This window comes from Mastacembelus armatus, chromosome 9 (assembly GCF_900324485.2).
Source record: "Mastacembelus armatus chromosome 9, fMasArm1.2, whole genome shotgun sequence".
NCBI lineage: Eukaryota > Metazoa > Chordata > Actinopteri > Synbranchiformes > Mastacembelidae > Mastacembelus > Mastacembelus armatus.
This window is the reverse complement of record NC_046641.1, coordinates 942,060-968,885: the sequence shown is the minus strand read 5'-3', so window position 1 is coordinate 968,885 and position 26,826 is coordinate 942,060. Positions and strand designations below refer to the sequence as shown.

The following is a 26,826-nucleotide window of genomic DNA, read 5'->3' as shown; positions in this document are numbered from 1 at the left end:
AAGTAGCACTGTGCTGTACTTAAGCCTTCTCTGTGCAGAGAGGTGTGATGTTTTCTGTGTCTAAGAGAAGTGCAACTCACATCCACCCTCTTAAACCTGTCTGTCTCTGGGTACATCTTCCTCCTCTCCTACTCTTCTTCCATCGACCAACAGTAGCAAAGTTTCCACTGGTACCTGTTGGTCAACAGTACTTGAGGCAGTTGTTGGTAACCTGGCCATTGACTGAAACAGAATGAAAATTCTATTTGTGATTCACATCACTGAATCATCATTAAAGAACTGAATCCTCACACTTTGTGTGAGAACATAGAAGTACAAACATATCTTATTTTGTCTGTTACAATTACAAAAGCTAACTGTTTAGAGCATAGGTCACAAACAGGCGGACCGCAGTCCGGGTGCGGACCCAGAAGCTGCCCCATACGGACCCGGACCTACAGCCAAAACAGAAGATTGTGATTTAAAACCTAACGGGGCGCGTCTATTTCCGCTAGACTTTACCCTAGTGGAAACGCACAGACCAATTGAATGTGAGTTGAGCCATCGCACGTGATACTACTTAGCCAATCAAGTCTGTGCATCCCAGGCGGTAAACATTACGACTCTACAGTGTAAACAGCGCTAGAGGCAAGTTACACATGAAAAGACAGTACAAAGAAAAAGAAAGAGAGCGATACATGTACAAAACAAAGGGAGAGAAACTGTCGAGTGAGACGAAGAAAGAGAGAGAACTTAGTTAATGGGAGAACATTATACATATCTACAGCCATACATATATGTTCAGTTGTATGTTACATGACAATAAATATTGTCAGAAAGTTTTTGAATTGTACTGAATTCATTTGATTTGACAGTCAGGTATTGATTACATGCAGATGTTGATAAAACTACTAGGTTACTTAAATACATATCACACTAACTAGTTAGACATTATGATCTTCCGGACCTTTGCTTAAAGAAATTTTCTCTAGCTGGACCTCTTTAAATTTTAGTTGAATACCCCTGTTTTAGAGAAATGATGAGAAACTGTGTCCTGTCATAAATGAAAAACACTCATTGGACACAAAAGTGTGCAAATGTAAAATACACCCAGAGTGGAAATGAGTGATGAAAAATACAGAGCCTATATGAATTATAATTTCCTCTGCATTATGGTTTATGTGCTTCTAACCCAAATCCATGTAGGGTATCCAGTCTCACCCACATGTTGATGAATTTCACAAATCAAGTATGATTTGCAAAGCCCACAATGTACCCTACATTACATTATTGTGTTAATTAGTAGTTGTCTTCTCCCTTTTTCACTGGTGAATTGCTGCCTTTTATGGGCCATTATCACCATTATCATTAATAACTAATATGTGGAACTGCATGAAACAAAGGGATGTTACATAGGTAGTGTGGTTCCAATAGAACATCTTGACACATTTAGTTTGTCATTGACAGTTGTGACTTTATGTCAAAGGTATGCTCTGTACAATAAGAAAAACTTACACCAGTGGAGTTTCTATGTATTATTTTAGCCCATTTAAAAGTGGTGCATTGTTTCTTTCTTGCACCTGATCATAAGTGATACTGCGCAGCATCTGGTACTGTTAGCCAAAGGCTACATGGCACAGTAATGACAAATGCTTTTTTTAGAAAATAATAATAAACTTCATTGATTTAGCACTTTTCAAACACAAAATCACAAACTGATGGTTGAACATGGAGGTGCATTCATGTTCACTCTCCTGCTGTTTAATGTAAAGGTTGTTGATTTGAATGAAGTTATAGAACTATGTTCCAGCTGGCTGCTCTGTCCTTGCTGCTAAGGTAACATGCTGGTAAAAATCTTTCCTCACCATTCTTTTTTTAAATCAAGGGAAGAGACTGATTGGACCTGTGAGACTAATTTGTGGAAGATTTATTCCACCCTCCAATCCTGCAGCTATTTGGAATACTGATCTAAACTTTTTGCTGTTTCCTTTACTTTGACTACAGTCACTGTAACTGGGTGCTCCTGTCAGGTGTGGAGTTTGATGACTATCATTAGCAAACTGCAAAGCCAGCACATGGTACCATTACAGATGCACCTTGCAGTCATTTTCATGTCCGTCTTTTTTCTCAAATCTTTTATCTATCATATTTTTCTTCACAGTGGCATCTGAGCTGAGGCACTTGTTCTCAACAAGCTCAAACAAGTAAACACGATGAGGCATTAAGTGTATTATTTCACTGACATATTAACAGCAACCAGACATTATTTAGTACTACGTACAAAAAACGGCAATGTTGGTTTTTAATCCCAGGTAGATTCCTTATCATAAACACTATGGTCCTCTATACTGTATATGAAAAATTCTAATTCCCAAATGTTCCTTTCAAAAATTTAAACATATGATCAACGAACAATAGATCACATTTTTTTCTTTATACATCCTCTTGTCCTGTTTCATTATTTTTCTGACACCCACACCATATATAGCAGTACCACCTGTCAAAGCTGGATTATCATGATCATTGGCCCTGGGCACAGTGTCACAGTGCCCCTACAGGTACCTGCACTTTCGCACCTGTATGCACCTCCCCCCAGCACATAGTACATGGGCATGCAGTAATACAGGGCTAAATCACCCATTGTACACTAGGAGTTTTTTTAATTATATTGATTATTTCATTAGATGACAGTAACCGCATTTTAGTTGTTTTTGTTCTATGTACCTGTTATGAATTAGATGAAGGACCAAAATGCAAAATTCCAGGATCAAACTAAAGAGTTTATTTATTAACAAAAAATTACTGCAGGCAGGCGAAGGAACTAAAAACTCAAGGATGAGATCAAGGCGAACACACGCCTGACGAGACGAGGTACACAGCTCGAGATAACTGGATCCCTGGATCCAGGCACACCACAGGCAACCACTGGAGCAGGGAGACTTGAGAAGGCAGGAAGCACAGGTAAGTGTCCACTCAGACAAACTACAGGCATTCATAATTTGCGACTTCACTACCACGAGGGATAAGTGGAAGAACTGGCGACATGGAAGTGAGGACCCGGGGCTTTATTGCTGCGCTGAGTAATTGGATACAAGTGGAGCTCATCAGCGACTCCCGGTCTCTGGAGGCGCACCTGCAGGTAAGTAACAAACAAGGGAGACAAGACAACACACACGAGGGGAGGGAGAGAGAGACAGTACCCGCACTCCCACTTACGGTCGCCGCCTGGCAACCACATGGTTTGTCGGGGTGTCGGGGAAATCCTGAATCATGCTAGGATCCAGGATGGTGGGGAGCACAACCCAGGAGTGTTCCTCTGGCCCGTAACCTTCCCAATCTACCAGCTACTGGAGGGCCCTCCCCCTTCGGCTAATGTCCTGGACTCGCCGGACATTATAAGCTGAGGCGTTGTCAATGAGTCAGGGAGGTGGAAGACGGTTGGCAGGGCAGGTTTTGATCTGGGAAATGTGAAAGATGGGGTAAATCTTCATTTGTGAGGGGAGACTGCCACTGGGTTGATAATTCTCTGTATAGTGAAGGGCCCAATGAATAAGGGGGAGGGTTTGCGGGACTCCGTCTGGAAGAGAGTGTTCCAGGTTGACAGCCAGACCGATTGCCCTGGCTGATAGGACAGAGCCGGTGAGCAGCTAACTGCCAGTTCTGTTCTGCTGTCCTCTGGAGTGTCACCTGTGTGAGCCTCCCCACCTGGTGGCCCACGAGGTTGGGCAGGATGCCGTGACACAATGGAGAGCTGCCTCCAGGTCCCGGTTAACTCTCTTTGTCTGGCCATTCATTGTGGGTGGAAACCTGAGGATAGGCTAACCAATGCCCCTAGGTTGCCACAGAACACTCTCCAGGCCTGCAAGGTGAACTGATTGCCCCGGTCCTGAGGGATACCATGTAACCTAAACACATGCTGCGTGAGAAGGTTAGAAGTCTGTTTAGTGGTAGGGAGCTTGGGAAGGGGAATGAAATGGGTGGTTTTAGAAAAATGACAAAGTCCAGGGCAATGTGTGAGGTCGTGAGGGTATTGGCAGAGGCTGGATGCAGGTTGATGGGAGGCTTAACCTCGGGCCACCTGCGGGTGATCCCCAGGTGGCAGATAAACTTGTCTGAGTGGGCCCATTGGAGTACCTGTGACCAAGCAGAATTGAGAACAAAAAGTCGGTTAGCTGGACTGGTACCTGGATCGGGTTTGTGGCTTTGAGCTTGTTTAACCTGGTTCTCTATCTCCCATGAGATGGCTGCTGCCACACTGCTAGGAGACAGTATGGGTGTGGGCTCAAGATCAGGCTCTGAGGAGGTGAACTGGCGGGAGAGGGCATCGGCCTTGGTGTTCCGAGACCCTGTGCAATATGTCACTGCAAAGTGGAACTGGTTGAAGAAAAGAGCCCACTGCGCCTGCCGCACATTCAGTCGCTTGGCTGACTGCAGCAAATTCTTATGATCGGTCCACACTATGAAAGGGTGTTCCGTCTCCTCCAACCAGTGCCTCCACTCTTCCAATGCTAACTTTATTGCCAGAGGCTCCTTATTCCCTATGTCATAATTGCATTTGGCTGAGGACAGACATGGGAGAAGAAGGCGCAGGGACGAAGCTTGTTGTCAGCCTGCGAGTGTTGGGACAGGGAAGCTCCGACTCCCACATCCGAGGCGTCCACCTTAACTACAAACTTGCGCTGCGGGTCTGGCTGCATGAGGATGTGGGCAAACGTGCAGCGTGTCTTCAACTCTGTGAAAGCCGCTTCCTCCACCGGCGACCAGATGAACGGCGCTGGGCAATGCTGCTGAAGTCTCTAATGAAGCGGTGGTAGAAAAACGTCTGTGATAATATAAGGATATCACCCAAACATTTTTTTTAAATATATGCTCATGTTCTGCATATGAGGTGATGAAAACTTCCATTTCCACTGGGGAAAAATATGCAGAATGCGTCTTCTTCTCTGTTGCCATGTTGAGTCACTATATTTGTGTTCCACTGATGTGGGATTTATATGTTGTCAGTCATGCACTTTACTCATAGTAAGTTGACTCCAGATTGATTGAACTAATTCTGATCTGGGTTCCTTGTCATGGTTAGATGGTCCAAATTAAAATCTACTAATACTAAGATAAATAAATTATGTAAACTCTATTAATCCTCGAAGGGGATTTTAAGTAGTTTTTTTAATGAAAGAACGGGCGTTTTATTCTTCTTTATATCCTTGCCGTTAACGTCATAACGCCTTCACGCCGTGAGAACTTTATTCATAAATGAGCACAGTACAAATACGTCAGAAATTATACAACACACAGTTGTCCAACACATTGAACAAGTGAAATACCTCGTTGGCCGCTTGTCATGAAAAGAGTTCTTAGAGTCATTAGAAATCTTCTGTACTGTCTCTTTGACTTGCAAAGAACTTGTTTTAAAACTTAAACATGTTTCGGTTCAACAGTCTTGTAATGCGTCTGCCCATCATCAGTCCATCAGGTGATTCACCAGTACGTAATTTCCATCAAAGGGACGCACTCTTGTGCCCAAAGTCTTAAAGCGCACCAGTACAATTTACGTCACACTACAACACATTTACATTTTCAAATTGAACTTCAAATGAATTAATACAAGAAATTGAGCTCATTACAAAGAATTAATTATGAAACAAATACAGAACAGCATAACAGCACTTACAAAAGTAATAAATAGGCAGTAGTAAGAGTAGTCAGTAACACTCCAGTTCATGTTCATTAGTCATCTGCCATTGGCTAAGGTGTTGTAGAGCCTGATGGCAGTGGCGATGAAGGATCTCCTGCATCATTCAGTCCTGCAGCACAGTGAGTCGTCCACTGCAGCTGCTTCTCTGCTCCATCAGGATGTTATGAAGAGGATGGTCAGTGTATTCCAGGATGGCCTCCACCTTTTTCTGTGTGCATCTCTCCACCACAGCATCCAATTAGTCCAGCCTCATTGCAGTCACTGAACTAGGTTTTTGCACCAGTTTGTCCAATTGCCTTGCATCTTTCTGCTTTATGCTGCCTCCCCAGCAGACTGCGGCATAAAACAATTTGCTACCATAGTAGCATCTTCCTGCACATGTCAAAGAACCACCTTAGGCGTTGTCTCTGCCCTTGTTTATATAGAACGTCTGTGTTCAGTGACTAGTCCAACTTATTGTCCAGCTGCACGCCCAGATATTTGTAGGTCGGCACCACTTCAGTGTTTGTACCACATATGTTGACTGGGTAAGGAGGAGGTTTAGACCTTTGAAAATCTACTGCCATTTCCTGGGTTTTAGAGGTGTTCAGTAGGAGGCAGTTTTTGTGACTCTAGTCACTTAAGCATTTTATCAGACCCCTGTACTGTATTGAACCTACACTATTCTTCACCTGGGTACTCTGTTTCAATGCATTTGGATATTTGATCTGGTCTAACTGACTGTGTAGGAGTACAGTATGTATAGGAAAACTTGTGATTATCTAATACTGTCCCGAGCTGACTCATGATGTAATGTTTATTTTTGTTATTATGCTAGCATATGTATTAGTATGTGTGTAAGAGAGGATGACAGCTGCTATAATGCTGGGAAATCCTAGCTGCCACAATTTCTCTGTGTATTCAAACACATGCAAATACATATGCATATGCATTCAGCTAGCCAAGACAGGAATGCATTGCACACATTATAGAAAGAAAGCTACGTATGTTACCACGGAATTAGATTTAGACACACACACACTGGAAGGTGTGAATACAAACACGAGCATCCTCAGGAAGGCAGACAGACAGCCACTGCAATGCAGGATACAGCTTCCCCATCTGCTGTGTGGGAGGCACAGCAATCACTGATGGGTGGGGGTGGACTGGAGATCCCTTGCTCTCTCATTTTTTAGTAGTCTGTCTTCCTTCTCTTGCTCTTTTATCAGTCTCAGTCTCTCTCTACCTCTTTTGTGTTCATTTATTCCACCTCCCCCTCTCAGCCTCATCTCTCACATATCTCATTCCTCTGAATTAATTTAAACTGTTTTATGGACATACAGTAACCTTTACCCTTATGTTGGGAAAACAATGAAGATACTGATAACGACTTTAACAAACAAGTAATATAACAAAAATAACATAACATTAGTACAAACAAATTTGTTATCGGTAATAATACGGACCAAATTTACTATTCTTACAATAAGTAAGTAATTTACAAAATTATACAAAAGTATATTGTGTTGACTGGTTTTAATTGCATTAAGATCTGTCTGAGTCTCCTTGTATAGTCCCTAGTTGGCAGACGATCACTGTCACTTAAAGCCTCCTTCTGTTCACTTGTTTGAGCTTGTTGAAAATAAGATGTCACTGTGACGAAAAATGAGCTAGAAGTGCTAGAAAAAAAACTGACGAAAAAATAAACTTCCTAGTATACAAATTGTTATGCAAATCAGCAAAGCATTTTGTATTGAAATGTACAAACTTTATGCCCTTGGGGAACATATATCATTCCAAATCAGAACCCTAAAGATAGAGGGACGTCACGTAGGAGTCACTGGTGTTGAATTGCAACTGAATGTTGATTTTTATCAAGTTGAATCTAAAGTTATCAGATGCATGGCGTAAGTCTAACTTGAGCCCATGTTACATACCTTGGTACCTCGATGGTAATTTTCTCTAGACAAGAGTTTACCTAGTGTCTAAAAATGAATCCATCCTGCTGGTGATGGTGAATTCAGTTAGCCCACATTGTGACAGGACACAGACTCTGCACTAGGGTCTGTGCTGTCTTGTCAAATCCAATAAACATTTCTGTGTTTGTGTGTTTCTATAGGGAGTTTGCCAAAGAGAGAGAAAGGGTAGAGAAGAGGCAAGAATTCCTGAAGCTTCGCAGACAACAGCAAATAGAGAGAGAGTTAACAGGCTACCTGGAGTGGATCTGCAAAGCAGGTTAGAAACAAATGCACGCACGCACACACACACACACACACACACGCACACACACACACAGACACACACACACAAAAGCTCTCTTTCAGCCAAACATGGGTTACAAATGTGGGCTTAACCACTACTCATTTCAGTTACATTTAAATAAAAAGCTTTAACATGACATAAGTATGACCTAATGGTGATTCACTTAAATTTGAGTGTGGCATGTGTGTTGCAGAGGAGGTGATGCTGGCTGAAGAAGATAAGAATGCAGAAGATAAGTCGCTGGATGGTGCATGGTACAAAAGAAAAAACAACTCTGGTGAGGACTGCCATTTTCAGAATCTGTTGTGAAGACAGAGAATAAACGGCCAAGAAAAAAAATGAAATTCCTTTTACAATTTAACAAAACTCAGACACAGAGATAGCAATATTAACTTGTAGCTAGTAGAACAAATACATAGATGCTCTGTTAAGGTATATTTGTTTCTTAAAATGACTAGCGACCTGCCCAGGGTGTACCCCTGCCTTTCACCCAGAGAGAGCTGGGATAGACTCCAGAAAATCCTGTGACCCTAAATAGGAGTAAGCGGGTATAGATTATGGATGGATGTTTCTCACAATTGCTGCTCTAGTATCTATCTTTTTTGGTACAACACCAGCACCACCTATGCACTATTTACATTTACTATTTACATTATGCACACAGAATCTCCATGCTTTCGCTCCTATAGTTCAGTTAATTTGGTGTGAAATATGGAATGCAACATTATTGCTTTTAGTTCATATTTGGTTCATGTATACACCAGCTCTTAAACAAACCATCAGACCATCACATGAGGTCTCACTGGAAGGCAGGTAAGTTACTGACTGGACAATTTGCAGTAATGTGCACCATGTGCTCAGATGATGACAGCACACCATGCAGCATTTTACTCCTTTCAATTCAATTTAGCTACTTAGACAACAGCTATGTCATGCATTGTGTTATCTGCATTGCTATATAGGCAATATAATAAATACATCTACATTAGGCTCTTCAGTTAATTTAAATAGAACCATGACATTGTTAATGTTAATGTACAATTGCATGCTTCCTACAAACCAAAATGTCTGCTTTCAAAAGTCTCCTTTCTTAAGTTCTCTCCTATGAAGCTCCTATTAGTCACTTTAATTTTAGTCCTTTTAACTTGAGGTTTATTTTCATGCATTTCACTAGAATTTTATAAGCATGTATGGATATTTATGGGCAGCATGGTGCCTGGGTTCGCAACCTGGCCTTTCTGTGTGGAGTTTGCATGTTCTCCCTGTGCTTGTGTGGGTTTTCTCCAGGTACTCTGGTTTCCTCCCACAGTCCAAAAACATGTATGTCAGGTTGACTGGTGACTCTAAATTGCCCATAGGAGTGAGTGTGAGTGTGTGAGGTTGTTTGTCTCTATGTGGCCCTGTGATGGACTGGTGACCTGTCCAGGGTGTACCCCTGCCTTTCACCCAAAGAGAGCTCGGATAGGCTCCAGCAGATCCCTGTGACCCTTTAAAAATCAGACAATGTGATTTTCTGGATTTTTTTTTCCCTCATTTTGTCTCTTATAGTTGAGGTATACCTATGATGAAAATTACAGGCCTCTCTCATCTTTTTAAGTGGGAGAACTTGCACAATTGGTGGCTGACTAAATACTTTTTTGCCCCACTGTATATAGCACATTTCAAACACACAGGCAATTCAAAGTGCTTTCCATTGTCAAAGAGAAGCATTAGAAAACATTTAAAAACTGTAATAAAGTCCATTAAGACAAGAAAATTAGATAAAAATTTTGATAAGAAATAAATTGAAAATGTAATAGAAATATAGAAGTTGATAAGAAACAGCTGTAATGCAGATACAGTGCAGCAATAAGTGCAGCAGAGTCAGTCAATCAAAGGTACAGGAAAACCGCAGAGTTGTCAGTTTAACTTTGAAGGTGGCTACAGTTGGAGCACATTTAACATCATCAGGAAGTTGGTTCCACCTGTGTTCTGACTCGAACAGCTGACTGCTGTCTAAAGATCTAAGAGCCCTGCTGGGTTTATATATCCTACGAGGGGATCAGAAATGTATTTTGGATACATATTATTTAATGATTTAAAAACTAACACTACCACTTTAAAGTCTATGCTATAGTCCATTGGTAGCCAGTATAGAGATTTAAGAACAGGAGTGATATGATCAGTTCTCTGGTTCTTGCTATTTATTTGAGATGATAAAAAGCTAACTTTGGTATGGCCTTGATGTGGCTGCTAAAACTCAAATCTGCTTCAAGTAAAATCAAGATTTCTAACATGGGGGGTTTTCTCTTGATAGCTCTCGAATGAAGCCGGGCAGTATTTTTAACTCCCTCTTTCCCTCTCTCCCTGCTCTGAGCTGCCTCAGCCTGTCCCACTCAAACTGAACGAATGAATCGCACAGATTCCCACAGTAGCCTAGACTCAGCCTGTACCACTCACTGTCACGTTTGTGTAAATAATTTTATTTGGACCCAAGGATGCAGACAAAGACTTTATTTAACAAATGAACCAAAACTCAACTCAGATGTATACAAAGGATGATACTAGGAACACGGGAGTCAGACTAGGAAACACAGGGCCAGATGAGGGCAGGGGACACACATGGAAAGAGAACGGGAACCAGGACGCTCACAGGGGCCAAAAGAGGCAGGAGAACTAGAACAAGAGAGACAGACCAAAAGAGGACAAAGAGAAGGGAGTGTGGTCACTTACGGTGAACTGAAACAGAAGACTCACAGGGAAACAGGACCACAGGACACCAAAAACACAGAAACCAGGATGAAACCAAGGAGTAACGCCACATACAGGGAACTAGTAAGCACATAAGGATCTGGCAGTATGATCATAATACACCGTTCTCAAAGTCTGGCAGAGACACATTGTACACAGTACAATCCAGCAATGAGGTGGAGAGCTGCTATATATAGCGCTCCTCCTAAAGGGTGATGTAAATTGATACAGGTGCTGCTAATCACCTCATTTCCTAGATCACATATACACACACAGAGGGAGAGAGACAAGGAGGCGAAGAAAACCAGAGAGCAGAGCAGACACAGGTGAAACTCCTAAAACAAATGAACACAAAGCTACCTCCAATTAGAACAGGCGACAAAGGAAATAAACACAAAGCAAAAGTCCCACACACAGGAAGCCAGAAACAGAACCATGACAATCACAATATGAACAAATCACACGGTTTCACAGTCGCCTATCCCACTCACAAAATGAATGAATCACTGTTTCTCTCACTCCCAGCCCAGCAGCTGCACAATCACACTCTGGGAGAGCCATTCCCTCACCTGAATTGAAAGTCTGCTCCTGTGCTCCATTTTATTTTGTATGGTTAGTTGAATTTAATTTGTATGAGTTAGAAAGAAAAATAAATATTTCCTCTTTGAGAATTGTTGAGCTTTCACTCTTTTTTCAGCAATGAAATAGATCATTTTCTCATTTCAAATCAGTAGTTTTAGCAGTATGAATCAGTCAGGGTGAAGCTTGTGTGTGCAAATTTGAATTACTCTGGGTGACTGACTCAGATGACTCAAAACCTGATTCTCTGACTCTAACTCATATATGCTCAAGTCAGTAAAAAGAATTGAGTTTCCCATCAGTACTGGACAGTAACTTTCATAGTTTCCTTTTTGTTGCCAAATGTGATTATTTTTGTTGTCTTTACTTAATTGCATCCAACTATTTACTTGATCCAAGCACTGACAGAGTGAATCTAAGGGACCATAGTAATTTGGTGAGAGAACCAAGTATGAGTGAGTGTCGTCAGCATAACTGTGATAAGCAGCATTGTTGTTATGTATGATTTGACCTAGAGGGAGCATGTACAGTGTGAATAACAGTGGTCTAAGAATCTAGCCCTGTGGGACTTCACATGCCATGGTGACACTCTCAGACTTATGATCACCAATTGAAACAACATAGCATCTGCCTTCGAGATATTATCTGAACCAACTGAGAACTGTACCTGACAACCCCACCCACTTTTCCAGTCTATCAAGAAGAACTTTTTGGTCCATGGTATCAAAGCCTGCGCTAAGGTCAAGCAGCACCAGACCTGATGTTTTACCTGAGTTAGCATTTAAACCAATGTAATTTAACACCTTTATCAGTGCTGTCTCAGTGCTGTGATGTTGTCTGTACTTTTAAATAGTTGCTCAGCTGAATCAAAACAGTTTTTGCAGTAATTTTCCCATTAACGGGAGGATTAGATATTGGCCTGTAATTGCGTAACATTGAAGGATCTAGGCTTCTTTTCTTTAGTAGGGGTTTAACAGCTGCAGTTTTCATAGATTTTGGAAAAGTTCCTGATAGGAGTGAGGCCTTGACAATTTTCAGGACATCTATTTCTAGACAACTAAAAACAGTTTTAAAAGCTGGTTGGCAGGGTGTCTAAACAGCATGTAGATGAATTTAGATTCTTAATTACATCATCCAGGGTTTTAGAATTGATAGCATTAAATGTTGACAGTGTAGCCATCCTGTTGCTGTAGTAGTGGTAGGGGTCCACTGTTTGACAAAGATGAATTTATGCCCAGTCTGATGCCTGTGATTTTTTCATTAAAAAAAGATGCAAACTCATTACACTTATTTTGAGATAGGAAGTCAGGTGCTAACTGTGTTGGGGGATTAGTTATCTTCTCAACAGTGGCAAACAAGGCATGAGAATTTTTGATATTCCGGCCTCTGAAGAGAAAGGCTTCTCTTGCCTTTTTTATTATAAAGTTGTAATTGCAGAGATTCTCTTAGGGATCTCATAGTGAATCTGCAAGTTAGTTTTTTTCTATTTGCACTCAGCTTTCCTACAATCCTACAGGACCTTTTCTGATTTGTGACAGCTAGGCTGTTTCTCCAAGGTGTCTTCTTCTTGTCAAAAATAGTTTTTACCCTTTCAGTTGCAATAGTGTCAATAACTTCCAGTGTTTTATGGTTTAAACTATCAAAGAGCAAATCAACAGACTGTGATGTTGGGCTAACTGACACAGATGTAGCATCCATAAAATGATGGACAGTGTGTTCATTAATATACCTTGTTTTGACAGAAACTGACCTGGTTTGGATAACTGGAGAAAAGGACATATCAAAGAAGACACATAAATGGTCAGAAAGACCTACATCCCTGATAACAGTATTAGAAATATCAACAGCCTTGCTAATAACCAAAGCCAGTGTGTGTCATTGTTTGTGTGTGGGCCCTTCGACATGCTGCAACAGATCAAAATTTTCAAACAGATCACAGAATTCTTTTGAAGTTTTATCTTTGGGGTTGTCATTGTGAATGTTAAAATCATCAGTTGTGACAATATGGTCAAAATCTGTTGAGATGACAAAACAAAAGCAGCTCAGTAAAGCAAAATTAGCAAAGGATTGTGAGGGTCTGTACATGATTAATAGTAGGATTTTTGATGTCATTGCAACACAGTGCAAATATATTCAAAAGATTCAAAATCACCACATAATAACTGCTTGCATTGAAATGAGTCTTTAAATGTGGCAGCACCACCACCTTTCCTGTCAGACTGATAGACATTCATGAAAGTAAAGTGTAGTGTTCGCTGCTGTTATCTAATCAAGCTTGAGTTAAAAGCATAAAATCAAGATTATAAGTTGTAATAAAATCATTGATAAAAAATGATTTGTTGTTAACAGATCTAATATTCACCAGAACTACCTTAGTGAAATTAATAGGGAGGCCCTGAGAACACTGCACATGGCAAGGAATTTTTAACAGATTAATTATATTTTGATGACTGAGCAGAGTGCACTGTTCTTTCTATTACCAATAGGGACAGGAAAGTGAATGATGAAATAAAATGTTTAATATACACTGCTTGTTATACATACAGTACATGTCTGTATGGGTAACTGGTTTATTCCATAAAGTGTGTTCTGACTCACATTATCCTCTTATCAAGGCCATACTGCCTCTTATCTGCAGCCTCACCCAGGATGGCCCCAGTGATTATGGGTGGAAGGGGCTCAACAGAGTTCAGGAGGAGCGTGGGAGGATAAGGACCTTTCACGCAATTTTAAAGCTCTTCTTTTCTCTCTGATTTTGATACTCTCCCTGATGTTTTAATACCTCTAAACTGCAAAACGTAACAGTGTTACTGCAGAGCACCAACAGTGAGCTGAAAAGAAAATCAGGGAGATCTGGCAGCACTACAAAAGGGTGGTATCTTAATTTGCTGCTCCACACTAACATGCAGAGGGTTGCAGCATATTATTAATTTTATTATATATCAATTGAACAATTCTTTTCTCAGTTAATCATTTAGTCCATAAACCACCATGAAATAAGAACAAATATGACAGGTTCCCAGTCCAAGTTAACATGTTCTGTCAATCCAAAATTTAAAGATATTAAGTTTAATATAATACAGAAATAAGTGCACCAGTTCTGATTAAATTCAAGAAGCTTATACCGTATATACTGTGTATAAATATGGAAGAGTGAATGAAACAAAGTTTGTTAGAAGTCAGGGTGGGAGAGAGTTATTAGAAGTTCACCATTAACAAAATAAACAATGAATTTTCATTACTTATTGAACTATGAAGTAGAGTTATGTCATATTGCCTGCTTTGTGATGTGATTTATTTTTTGTCATCACTATATTTGCAGTGTTGAAGAGAACAAAGAAGAGTAAGAATGACCTCATCAATGCAGAGGAAGGCGAGGACCACTTCACTGACATCTCATCTGTTGGTGAGGATGAGACCTGGGTCTTATTTTAAGTACTGTGATGCCAGTGTAACAAACTCACTTGTTAATTCTTAAAGTAGCCTGATGTATCGTTCCACTTTGACTGATGATCAGAACACACTGAACTAAAATGGTTTTCACAGTTTTCTAGTTTAGCACCAAGACCTAAATAGACAAATTAAATAATTTCAGAAGTAAATAAACATTATCAATGTCAAGCAGAATTTGTTATCTGCTTTCCAATTCTGCTGATCCTCTGCTAACCTCTCAGGTTTACCTTGTGATCTCTTGGAGGGATACTGAGCCCCGAGATGGAGAATACAGTGAATGTGCTTGTCCTGTATTACTGCGCAAAGGGAAATTCCTGCAAAAGAATGCTTCTTAGCCAGCAAAGTGTCTTGGTGGTTAGCACTGTTGCCCCACAGCAAGAAGGTTCCTGGTTCAAAACCCATCAGGGGTCTTTCTGTGTGGAGTTTACATGTTCTCCCTGTGCTTGTGTGGGTTTTTTCCAGGTACTCTGGTTTCCTCCCAAAGTCCAAAAACATGTATGTCAGGTTGATTGGTGACTCTAAATTGCCCATAGGAGTGAGTGTGAGTGTGTGAGGTTGTTTGTCTCTCGTCTTGTTTATTTGTGATGGACTGGTGACCTGTCCAGGGTGTACCCCTGCCTTTCACTCAAAGAGAGCTCGGATAGGCTCCAGCAGATCCCTGTGACCCTGGTTAAAGGCAAAGGCAAAGGCAAATTTATTTGTATAGCACCTTTCATACACTAGGCAATTCAAAGTGCTTTACAAGGCATATAATTACATTAAAAGCATTGAAAAGAGCATTAAAAAGTAAAGACATTTAACATAAAATAAATTTAAATCAAGTAAAGTAAATTAAAATAAAACATAAGAAAATTAAAAAAACATTAAGAAAACAAGGATGAACAATTATTCGAAGGCAGCAGTAAACAACAGAGTTTTCAGTCCTGATTTGAATGAGCTGACAGTTTGAGCAGACCTCAGGTGTTAAGGAAGTTTGTTCCACAAGTGAGGAGCATAGTGACTGAATGCTGCTTCACTTTGTTTGGTTCTGGTTCTGGGAACACACAGTAGACCTGTCCCAGATGACCTGAGGGCTCTGGAAACCTCATAGGGAACCAACATATCTTGGATATATTTTGGTCCACAACCATTTAGTGCTTTATAAACTAGCAATAAGATTTTAAAATCTATCCTTTGACTAACGGGAAGCCAGTGTAGTGATCTAAGAACTGGTGTGATATGGTCCAGTTTCTTGGTGTTTGTAAGGACTCTGGCAGCAGCATTCTGGATTAGCTGTAGCTGCCTGATTTACTTTTTGCTAAGACCTGTGAACAAGCCATTACAATAATCTAACCTACTGAAGATAAATGCGTGAACAAGTTTTTCTGCATCTTGTTTAGACAGAAAACCTTTTATTCTAGCAATGTTTTTCAGGTGGTAATAGGAAGATTTAGTGATGGATTTTATGTGGTTGTTAAAATTCAGGTCTGAGTCAGTGATTACACCAAGGTTTCTGGCTTGATTTGTAGCTTTCAATGACATGGAGTCAAGGTGAGCAATGACCTTTGACCTTTCATTTTTGGGGCCAAAAACAATCACTTCTGTCTTGTCTGTATTGAGCTGGAGAAAATTCTGGCACATCCATTCTTTGACTTGATTAATACACTCACATAATGAAATTAGAGGACTATAATCATGAGATGATACTGATATATAAAGTTGGGTGTCATCTGTATAGGTATGGTAGTCAATGTTCCATAATCTGAGCAAGGGGCAGCATGTAGATATTGAATAAGAGAGGACCAAGAATAGACCCTTGAGGAACCCCACATTTCATTTTTGTTCGCTCAGACTCATAGTTACCAAGTGAGACAAAATAGTCTCTATCTTGTAAATAAGATTTTAGCCAATTTAACACTGAGCCAGTAACTCCCACCCACGCTTCTAGTCTATCAAGCAGCACATCATGATCAACTGTGTCAAATGCAGCACTGAGATCCAGTAGTACTAAAACAGAGGTTTTGGATTCATCATTATTTAAATGTAAATCATTTAAAATTTTAATAAGTGCAGTCTCGGTGCTGTGGTGTGCGCGAAATCCAGACTGAAGTGCATTAAAAAGATTGTTTTGCACCATAAATCTGTGAATTTGTTGAGAAACTACTTATTCAATTATTTTTCCCAGAAATGGAAGATTTGATATTGGCCTGTAGTTACTTACTGCTGAAGCATCTAGATTAGGCTTTTTAAGAAGAGGTTTTATAACAGCAGTTTTTAAGGCCTGGGGAAACTGCCCTGACTGAAGAGAACTATTGACAATCTGCAATACATCTGGAGCTAAGCTGTTAAAAACATTTTTAAAAAAATTTGTTGGTAAAATATCAAGGCAGCATGATGTAGATTTTACTTGTAGAAGCGTTTCTGCCAGAGCTCTGTGATCAAGGAGATCAAAATGTTCTAGATTTACTGGAGAACAAGGAGGCACAGGTGATATTGTCATGTTCCTAGGACTGCAGCTAGAGATAGTTTGTCTTATCTTTGATATTTTGTCTGTGAAAAAGGCTGCAAAATCATTGCATGACTTTTTGGACAGCAGTTCAGAAGGAAGAGAGGGTGCTGGGTTTGTGAGTCTGTCTACAACAGAAAACAATGTGCGGGCATTATTGCTGTTTCTATTGATAACCTCTGAGAAAAATGATTGCCTTGCATTTTTTAGTTTTTGGTTATAGTTGTGAAGACTCTCTTTGTACAAGTCGAAATGAACCTGGAGTTTGGTTTTTCGCCACTTGCGTTCTGCTTGTCTGCATATTCTTTTCTGAATTTTAACCACTGTGGCTTTTCTCCACTGAACATGAATGTTAAAGTCACCCACTAAAACAATACAATCAAAATCAATGCATACAATAGATAGTAATTTAGCAACCTCTTCAAAAAAATGTGCATTGTACTTTGGGGGTCTATAAATAGTTAAAAATATTGCTCGACAGGAGGATTTGGTATGAAGAGCAACATATTCAAAGGAGTCAAACTTTCCATATGATATGTTTTTGCATTTGAGGCTATCATTAAATAAAATGGCAACTCCACCTCCTTTCTTATGTATTCTTGTTTCACTCATGAAACTGAAATTTGGAGGGGTTGATTCAATAAGAACTGCAGCATTATTATCTTGTCCTAACCATGTTTCGGTTAAAAACATAAAATCAAGCTTGTGCTTAATAATAAAATCACTGATTAAAAACGATTTGCCTACCAAAGACCTGACATTTTAAAGAGCTAAATTTAGTGTGTTAAAAACATTGTTTTCCCCATGTTCTGGGACATACTGTGGTTGGCAAGGGATACATAAATTTGCAGAATGCGTTGGGTAAGTCTTATTTCTCTGTAGATTTACCAAACTTTTTCTGTTACCTATCAAAACTGGGATTGAAACAGCTATTTGCATATTGGGCCCCGGCTTTTCCTGGAGAGAGCCATGACTAACAGTATTGCAGCCTGGACCCAGCACATATCAGTTAGAGCTTACTGTGCTGTTATCAGGCTGTGGAGACAAAGAATGATTTTGGTGACGGCGTGGAGGAGGGGTTGGTGGATGCTGCAGTTGTAATGATTGCAGCAGAGCTTGCTGAGGAATTGGTGGGGCATGCCGCTTTGAGGGGCTTCTGGGGGTGAAAATGACACTCGGGGAGGAGGTCAGTTTGGGCCCAGTAGTGATGTGCTTCATCAGATTGGCGAGGTTCTTGGTGATGGGGAATGGGATGCCCCGGGAAGATGGTGAACTAGGCAGGGTTTGTGGGGTTGTGGGAAGTGAATCCTCACAGGCAGTGTCTGCTAGTGGAGGGGGTGTGGCCTCCTCATCTTTGCTCTGACTTCTCTCCATGTTAGAGCTTTCGGGGGGGAGTGTTGGCTTTGGATGTTCTGATGTTTCTTCATTTTGTTTAGATTCCCGTATCTTGTCCTTGGCAGATTCCCGTCGTATCTTGTCCTTGGCAGAGGGAAGATTGTGGCGCAGGAAGAAAAATAGGTTGGAGGTGAAAGCTTTTACTCCTGATTTATTTAGAGACAATCCGTCTCTCTTAAAAAGATGCCTGCGATCCCTGAAATGGTTAAAATTATCTATAAAATGTACTGAGTGGACATCACATGCAGTTGAAAGCCATGTGTTCAGTGCTAGTAACCTGCTGAATTTCTCAGTTCCTCCTCTGACTGGTGGTAGAGGTCCACTGATAAAAACTTCTGCATTTAGCAACCTTACTGTGTTTAGCAGATTATTAAAGTCCTTTTTGAGGATTTCGGACTGCTGCTTCACAATATCATTTGCCCCTGTGTGTAGTACCAGGTTTTTCACAGTTAGGTTTTCTGCAACAATGCTCAGGATTTTGTCAGTAGTGTCAGAGACCAAATCTTTTGGGAAATACAGCACTTTTGTGTTGTTACTGCACATCCGTCTCACATCTTTTATGGCCAAGTTGCCCACAATCAGAGTCTGACCTGTTAGCTTTCCTCTTAGTTTTCTGTCTTCTGTTGAGTTTTCAGACCTCACCCCTCTCTGTGGATGTGGAGGATTGTCCAAGTGATCAGATGAAGATCCAGGTTAAGGAATAAGCAAGTTTAGAAAATGGATGGATGGATGGATGGATATTTATTCTCATTCAAAATCCTCGAAGCACAGTAGACTATACAATATACTGTACATACTCTATATAGTAGCTATACTGTATGGGAATTATTTATTTAAACACATCAAAGGCAAGACAAGGCAATTTCATTTACAGTGGGGCAAAAAAGTATTTAGAGGTCACCAATTGTGCAAGTTCTCTGACTTAAAAAGATGAGAGAGGCCTGTAATTTTCACCATAGGCATAAGTTAGGAATAAGCAAGTACAGATAATGGATGAATGGATGGATAATGCTTCTTATGCATATAGCAATGATTAAACAAGCACCAAATCTACTTGAAGAAACACTGTTAAAAATAGTTCTTTCTTTAACATGTTGGACTCTAGATAAGTATGTACACAAAAAAAGACCTGTCGTGAGTAGCTTCCTATATTGTAAATATTATATTTTGCAGGTATTTTTTTTTTTTTACTTTGGAGCAGTTAAGCCAATCCACCATATTTGATTTTTCGATATATAAGCACTTATTACTGTACATAATATAACATTTGTTCACAACAACATATCTGCACGTTTGTACAGTATACATCTTTTCTCTTTAGTTTTCTGTGGTGTCAGAGATGCCAACGAGTGTAAACTGAACTGTGTATGACACATTCAATAAGGGATTCATTTGGCCATGAGGTTTAACAAATCTGGATATTTTACTGATTTGGAGCTAGATTTTATTGCAACTAGCTGTCAGAACAGAAATGTCAAAGGCCCCAGGCCCTCCTACATAGAAGCAAAGCTTAACTTACAGACTAAAAGAGACTCATGTTTTGTTTTTTCCAATGGTTATTTTGCATGTCCTTGTGGTGTTTTTGCATCTCTTTGTGGCCATTGTGAATCTCCCTATGGCCATTCTCTTTGTTGTAATTTTGCTTCCCCTTGTAGTTGTTTATTGTGTGTGTTTGTGGACATTTTGTGTCTCTGAGAAATTTTTGCACCTCTTTGAAGATGTTGCATGTCATCATTATGTGTTTAGTTTTGGTTGCTTTGTGTCTTTTTCTAAGATATTTTTCAGGTGGGCTCCGGGGGATGCTAACTTTTTGGGCCCCTTATAATTTTAAAATTAAATATGAAAAATTTACATTTTTGTATTTATTTGCCTATATGAGGGCATTTTTAAAAATAAAAACCCAAACTATTTAAAGAGAGTGCTTAGGTTTTATACATGTCCGGTCCTACTAATCCCAAACAACTAGGAGATAATTTAAAAATGTAAACTTTGGGAACCACTGGATTAAGGTATTCTGTTCTGTATGTTCAATGCTTAGTTGATGCCAGTCATGGATAGGTTATAACACAATGGGCACAGACATGTAAAAGGCCACTTATTTTTCTTTTAAAAGAAAGGCACCCAGACCAACAGAGACATGCATTTTTTTATTTTTAGTTATTTTTCATGTCCTTGTGTTCTTTCCGCATCTCTTTATGGTCTTTTTTATTCTCTTTGCAATTCGTTACCATCTCTCATTTGAGGCATTTTTCAACTTGCTGTAGTTCCTTTGCTTCTTATTGCAATTGTTTATTTATTTCTTTGATGAGTTTTTTCCCACTGTGAGGACACTAAACATCTCTCTCAAGATGTTTTTATGTCACTTTGTGGGTGTTTCATTTTAGTTAAGATCAGATAAACTTTATTAATCCCAAAGAGGAAATGTAGTTTGTTTTTTGTGTCTTTTTCTTAAGACATAGATCTATTTGTACTGACAGCTCTGAGGTTATTAAGGAAAATGTTCACTCTGTGTAAAAAAATCTCATGAATAGAAGAAGTACAAAACACAAAGCCTCATGGTTAAGGCAAATGCCAGATAACTAGGAATGGGGCTAACATTAAACATATTCTACTGTAAATGCAGTTATAAATCTGCTCATCAAATTCAAATCATCATCACTGAGATGTGATCATCACACTTCTACTCAGCTAATTACCGTAGATTAGTGCACTGGCTTTATTTTTGTTAGTGCAGTAAAACAATGTCAACAGGTTTTTGTAACAACTAACCAAAATGTAGTATTTAATCTAGCTGTTTTAACTGTAAATAACACAACTGGTCATTTTAACTGTGATGTAGGATCATATAAGGCTGACAGTGAATGATATGGCATTTGCCTTGGTATCAGATCTCAACCATGAGCATTCTGACATGCTGAAGGGTTATAAGTAACAAACATACAAGTATCATCCCACTTTAGGATCAGTAGTGTGGGTCTGAAATAATTGTTAATCTGTTTATCTCAATTTTTCTTTTGTTTGAAAAAGATGGATGGCTAGAAACCATTTACAGATCAGATAATCCAGTGGATACAAGCAACAATATATTATATAGAGAATTTAAAAAGATCTAACATTTATATACACTTACTATATATTAACAAAAACATGCTGTTAGTTTTTGAAAAATTATCTTTGTTTTTGTACTGATAAAGTGAAATATAGTGTAGTTCACTGGTCTTCTTGTGCTAATAATGAAACTCTAATCGAATTTTTCTCCTTCCCTTTCTGTCCTGTCCCGCTTGACATTTGGCCTTGACTTTAATATAGTCCCTGGCATTGTGAACTGAAAGAGCGAAGAGTTTCACTTTGGTTACATCAGAGTTAAGGCCTGTATATGTGAATATAAAAACAGTTCTGTTAAGAATGTATAAATTATATTTAGTCCATTTATCCCTGTGGTTCTTCCCATTGTTTTCACTGTGCCAATAGATTTTAAATTATTAGCTGAATTGTACCTGTGAGTGCCAGCTTCAAGGTGAAAAGTACATTCCTCTTCCAGTTTGAACGTAACTACGCAAACGCAGTCTTAATTTGACAAGACCTTCTTAGTTTTAGACTTGGTAACTTTATTGCCATTTTGTATGCTTTGTTCCAACTGCCCCCCCAGGTTCACCATTCGCCCGGGCAAGCGTGAAGAGCAAAAATGAGAGCTCATCTTACTTCAGAAGGAAAGAGAAGAGGATTCGCTTCACCATCCGTCGTCTGGTCAAGTCCCAGAGCTTCTACTGGACTGTGCTGTGTCTGGTTGGACTCAATACATTGTGTGTAGCCATAGTACACTATGACCAGCCTGAGTGGCTCACCTATGCACTATGTAAGTACCAGCAGGTGTCTACATTGCAAATAATTGTCTTGTCAACCAACACATATTGCGTTGCAGTTTCTCTTAATAATATTTCTCCATTGGTCCATTTATACATAGTTTAAAATACACCCAAAAATGGCTTTAGTCACTGCCAAGTCAGCTCACTGATTTTTACTGTATAGAAATTGAAAACTGAAAATTGACTATTCATCAGTATGTTCTGATCCCACACCCTGTCCTCTACTGCTGTACTTTTCCTTTTGTTATAGAAGATTAGTGCAGTTACCTATACCTAGTTAGAAAAGTGACCACTTACCACCCATGGGTTCCTCTGGAAGCTCCCCTTTGGTCCCAAAGAGGGGGTTATCAGGCCATGCCATCATAAATCTTGAAGGCCACACAACAAGACCACTCTCCAACACTGACTATCATAACCCTGAAATCCAAATCTACCCTCAATTGCCAGTCTCGCCCTGCCTTCAGCTGCCCTAATTTATGCCTGTTCAAAGTTGCTTCCTTCCTGCCTTTTTCACCCTCCTGAACCAACAAAATCCGTCCTTGTGTGTTGTTCTCATCCGTACAGTTTATTTCCAGGCATTTTCTTTCAATGGCTGCTGCTAGACACTTCATCACTTGGTTATGTCTCCAGGTATATCGCCCTTGAGTCAGGCTAGTTTTACAGTTTCAGAGGATGTGGCTCAATGAAACTCCACCTGAACATGAAGGACACGCTGGGTCCTTACATACCCATCTATTCAGCTTCTGGAGAAATATGCTGCATAGGTTGCTCCTAGTCAATAGTCAATAGTTTTGGAGGCTAAGCGAACATAAAGTGGGACTGGTATTTGATCTGCTTTATTTTACCTGAAAACAAGCCTTTGAAATATTCCCCAATACTGATCATTGTAGTTGGTTTGGGACACCTGCATTTGAAAGAAGTAGTAACAATCAATAAACAATCAACAGACTCATGCTTAATATTACCGACTAGGCTTGTGCCACTAGAAACCTACTATTATTTCAGCTAAGGAATTTGCTGACTCTTCTCTAATGGTGCTAACTGTTACATAATGTCTTACCATTTCATATTATCCTGAAATTGACCCTGTCAGTGTGGTGCTGGAAATTTGATGTTCCAAAAATCTGGCTTAAACATCTGCAATTTCTTTAAATCTTAACTACTGCACAATGCTTGAAATAATTGTAACATTACATACTGCTATTGTATGTGCCTTCTTTGTTGGCAGTTCCTTGTAAAGATACTGAAATATAAAATATAAATGTACATTGCCCACGCTACAGCAGGTATTCTGTAAAACAACATACTCTTTCTCTTTCAATGTGTTATTCGCATTGGCTCAATCCGAACAGGCAGAAGTAGCACAGCCCTCCTCCTTTGCAAAAATAAGCAGTGAACTAATTTTTAACCCAGCTCATTGATCTGTATGTTTCTTTTTCTCCATGGACAGACCTGGCTGAGTTCGTATTTCTGGGCCTGTTTTTGGCAGAGATGTCCATGAAAATGTATGGCCTTGGACCACAAAATTACTTCCACTCCTCATTCAACTGTTTTGACTTTGGGGTGAGTCAGTCTGATCAGCTTGGAGTTTAATCAGTCCACAGTGGGTTATAGAGTCTGATGTGTTTCGCGGTTGTTGCTACAGAAGAAAAAAGATAAGTATTTGGAAATGAAAATTACAGAGCCCTGCTATATTTATTGGACTGTGTGCATAGGTAATTATCGGCAGTATTTTTGAGGTCATCTGGGCTGCCATCAAGCCTGGGGCTTCATTTGGGATCAGTGTCCTGCGAGCTTTGAGACTGCTCAGGATCTTCAAAGTCACAAAGTGAGTCATCGGAAATGTCCTTGTACTTAGAATACTGGTTATGCCATATATATTTATATTCATTTAACTGTGCATATAGGTACTGGAATTCTTTAAGGAACCTGGTGGTATCTCTGCTCAACTCCATGAAGTCTATCATCAGCTTGTTGTTCCTACTTTTCCTCTTCATTGTGGTCTTTGCTTTGCTCGGGATGCAACTGTTTGGTGGCCAGTGAGTAATTTGTTTCTACTTCTGCAGCTCATAGTGAAGAGATAAAAACACCTACTGTATTTTAAAGGAGTTCCAGTGGTTGTTAATTAAACCCTTGAACCTGTTTGATGCAAACTGCATTACAAATTCCACACCTTCTTCTCAGTCATAATGTCATAAACACGCTCTTTGAAACAACACACCAACTTCCCATTGGGGTCTTTTTATTCAACAGTGGTAGACAGTTCCCCTAAAGGGGATGGGCATCTTTAGTTTAGCAAAACAGGAGCCTTTGAAAGGTTGTTGCATGCCTATTACACAAATGCTGTAAATACTTTGGAAAAATGAGACCAAAATATACATATGCACAGTGAATGCACAACATTGGTAGCTTGAGAACTGCCTGCTCCCCTCTAGCTCTGTTTTCTGTGTGCCTCTCTACAACCCACTGTACCAAATTTAGGGCATATGAAGAAAGAATTTTGACAATGTAGTGCTCACCCTGATTACAGTAGCAAATCCTTAATAGTTGAGCATTCCTGTGTGCGCTTTTAGTGTTATTGTTAATTTACATTTTTATTTTATTTGCTTAATACTATAAATAGTCTTTTTATTAGACTAAGAACTGTATTTTATCACTTATTCTATAATCAAGAATATAGTTTTTTAAAACCTGGAATAATTAAAGTCATAAAATCTAAATAGAAGGAGAAAAAATCCCAACCAAATTTGAAAATAAAAGGCTCCTGAAACAAATGCAGTCTCTCTCTTTTCAGGGATTGTCTTTTAATGAGATCCAGAGTTTCATCGACTTTGAGCAAGCACAAGATAAATTCTACTACCATTCCAGCCTCCTCTATCTGTATCCCTCACATTGTTGGGGAGATATAATTAAGTCCCAGTAGGCAGGCATACAAAATGTCAACATTAACACAATTTATCCAGCTGAAAAGAATGAACACTCAGAAATCACCAATAAGGTCACACAGACTAGACACTCACACGACTCAAACGTATTAAGCATATATTGTGCTACAATAATGTGCAGCAGCATAATGGAGAGGGCAATAAACTGCTCCAATCCTCAGTAGGTGGAGGAGTGACTGTGTTATGGCTTTGGGGCTTGATTACATTCAGACGTTGTTTTCTCCTTGAAGGTTTAATTTTGAAGACGAAACTCCAACAACCAACTTTGACACGTTCCCAGCAGCGATTCTCACTGTTTTCCAGGTAAAGGTCAACTCCATCATGCTTTTTGTCCCTGCTCTGCTTGTAATGCTGAACTGAACCCAGAAATCAGCCTATGTCTCCCCTACAGATCCTGACTGGAGAGGACTGGAATGCGGTCATGTACCATGGCATTGAATCACAGGGGGGTGTTCACGGGGGAATGTTTTCCTCCATTTATTTTATTGTTCTCACTCTCTTTGGAAACTGTATCCTGCCCAGGTGATCAAAATCGATTCACCCATGTAGCTTTCAGGTAGCCTTAAAGCACAGTTATCATTTGCGCATACATATTTACTAGCCTGTAAATATTGACTCTGTTTTAATTGATCATTTGATATTTTCCTGAGAACATAAATAACCAGACACACTCCTCAACGTGTTCTTGGCCATTGCTGTCGATAACCTTGCAAATGCCCAGGAACTCACTAAGGTACTAAGCATGTCGCTAATGGGTCTTATGCCATTCCTCATGTTAAGCACTGAAGAGAAACCTGTCTACACCCTCTGGGTTGGGCTGTTCGAACTGAGCAACCTCATCACATCCGTGCTACGCATATATAAGCAGCGGTTCAGGCACGATCTTCTCAAAAAAATAGAACAAGCTTTTTCGTCAGCTAGTTGGAGGGTCCAGTGGGTTGAACAGCCTGGAGGCTGCGCCCAATTCACAGAATCTTGGTTACAATACATAACCAACATTTTGTCTCTTTGGTGCGCAGCCCTGTGGGCTATCTCTAATGGGTCAAAGTGATAGCCAGAAATGCTCCACACTTCACTGGGCCCAACAACCCAGGAGAAAAACCAAAACACTAAAGACCTGACCTGAACCAAACTCCACGTGGGGAACATAAGTACACACATAACCAGAAAGCCAGGTACATAACAACAACAGCCCAGCTCAGTGGGTCACACACTTGCACCTCCAAAGTGACTGGAGAGCTGCGCACACATCCATGGTTTCCCGGCTTGGTCAGGTCCTGGCAGCACCCAGGAGAGCATGTGAAAAATGGAGTAATGCGCAATGTCCACAAATAACAAACAAACAAAGGAACAAAGGGAGGCTGCCGCTCTGATGATCTCTACCTGCTCCTGAGAGGAGAGCTCCATTTGTGTGATAGTGTCACAAAGTGAGTGAAGCAACTGCTCCCCTGAGAAAGG

The 26,826-nt window shown here is 40.0% G+C and overlaps 1 protein-coding gene across 1 annotated transcript in view; it reads left to right on the top strand.

The window, feature by feature from the left end:
- Nucleotides 1-26,826, top strand: part of cacna1ba (calcium channel, voltage-dependent, N type, alpha 1B subunit, a) — a 167,068-nt gene that overhangs the window by 65,034 nt on the left and 75,208 nt on the right. Inside the window, exons 9-18 of the mRNA XM_026322439.1 lie at nt 7,773-7,888; nt 8,109-8,192; nt 14,547-14,630; nt 22,207-22,413; nt 23,874-23,986; nt 24,139-24,251; nt 24,331-24,462; nt 25,599-25,671; nt 25,760-25,877; nt 26,034-26,101. Coding sequence (XP_026178224.1) covers nt 7,773-7,888; nt 8,109-8,192; nt 14,547-14,630; nt 22,207-22,413; nt 23,874-23,986; nt 24,139-24,251; nt 24,331-24,462; nt 25,599-25,671; nt 25,760-25,877; nt 26,034-26,101 — 1,108 coding nt within the window. The remainder of the gene's footprint in view (nt 1-7,772; nt 7,889-8,108; nt 8,193-14,546; nt 14,631-22,206; nt 22,414-23,873; nt 23,987-24,138; nt 24,252-24,330; nt 24,463-25,598; nt 25,672-25,759; nt 25,878-26,033; nt 26,102-26,826) is intronic.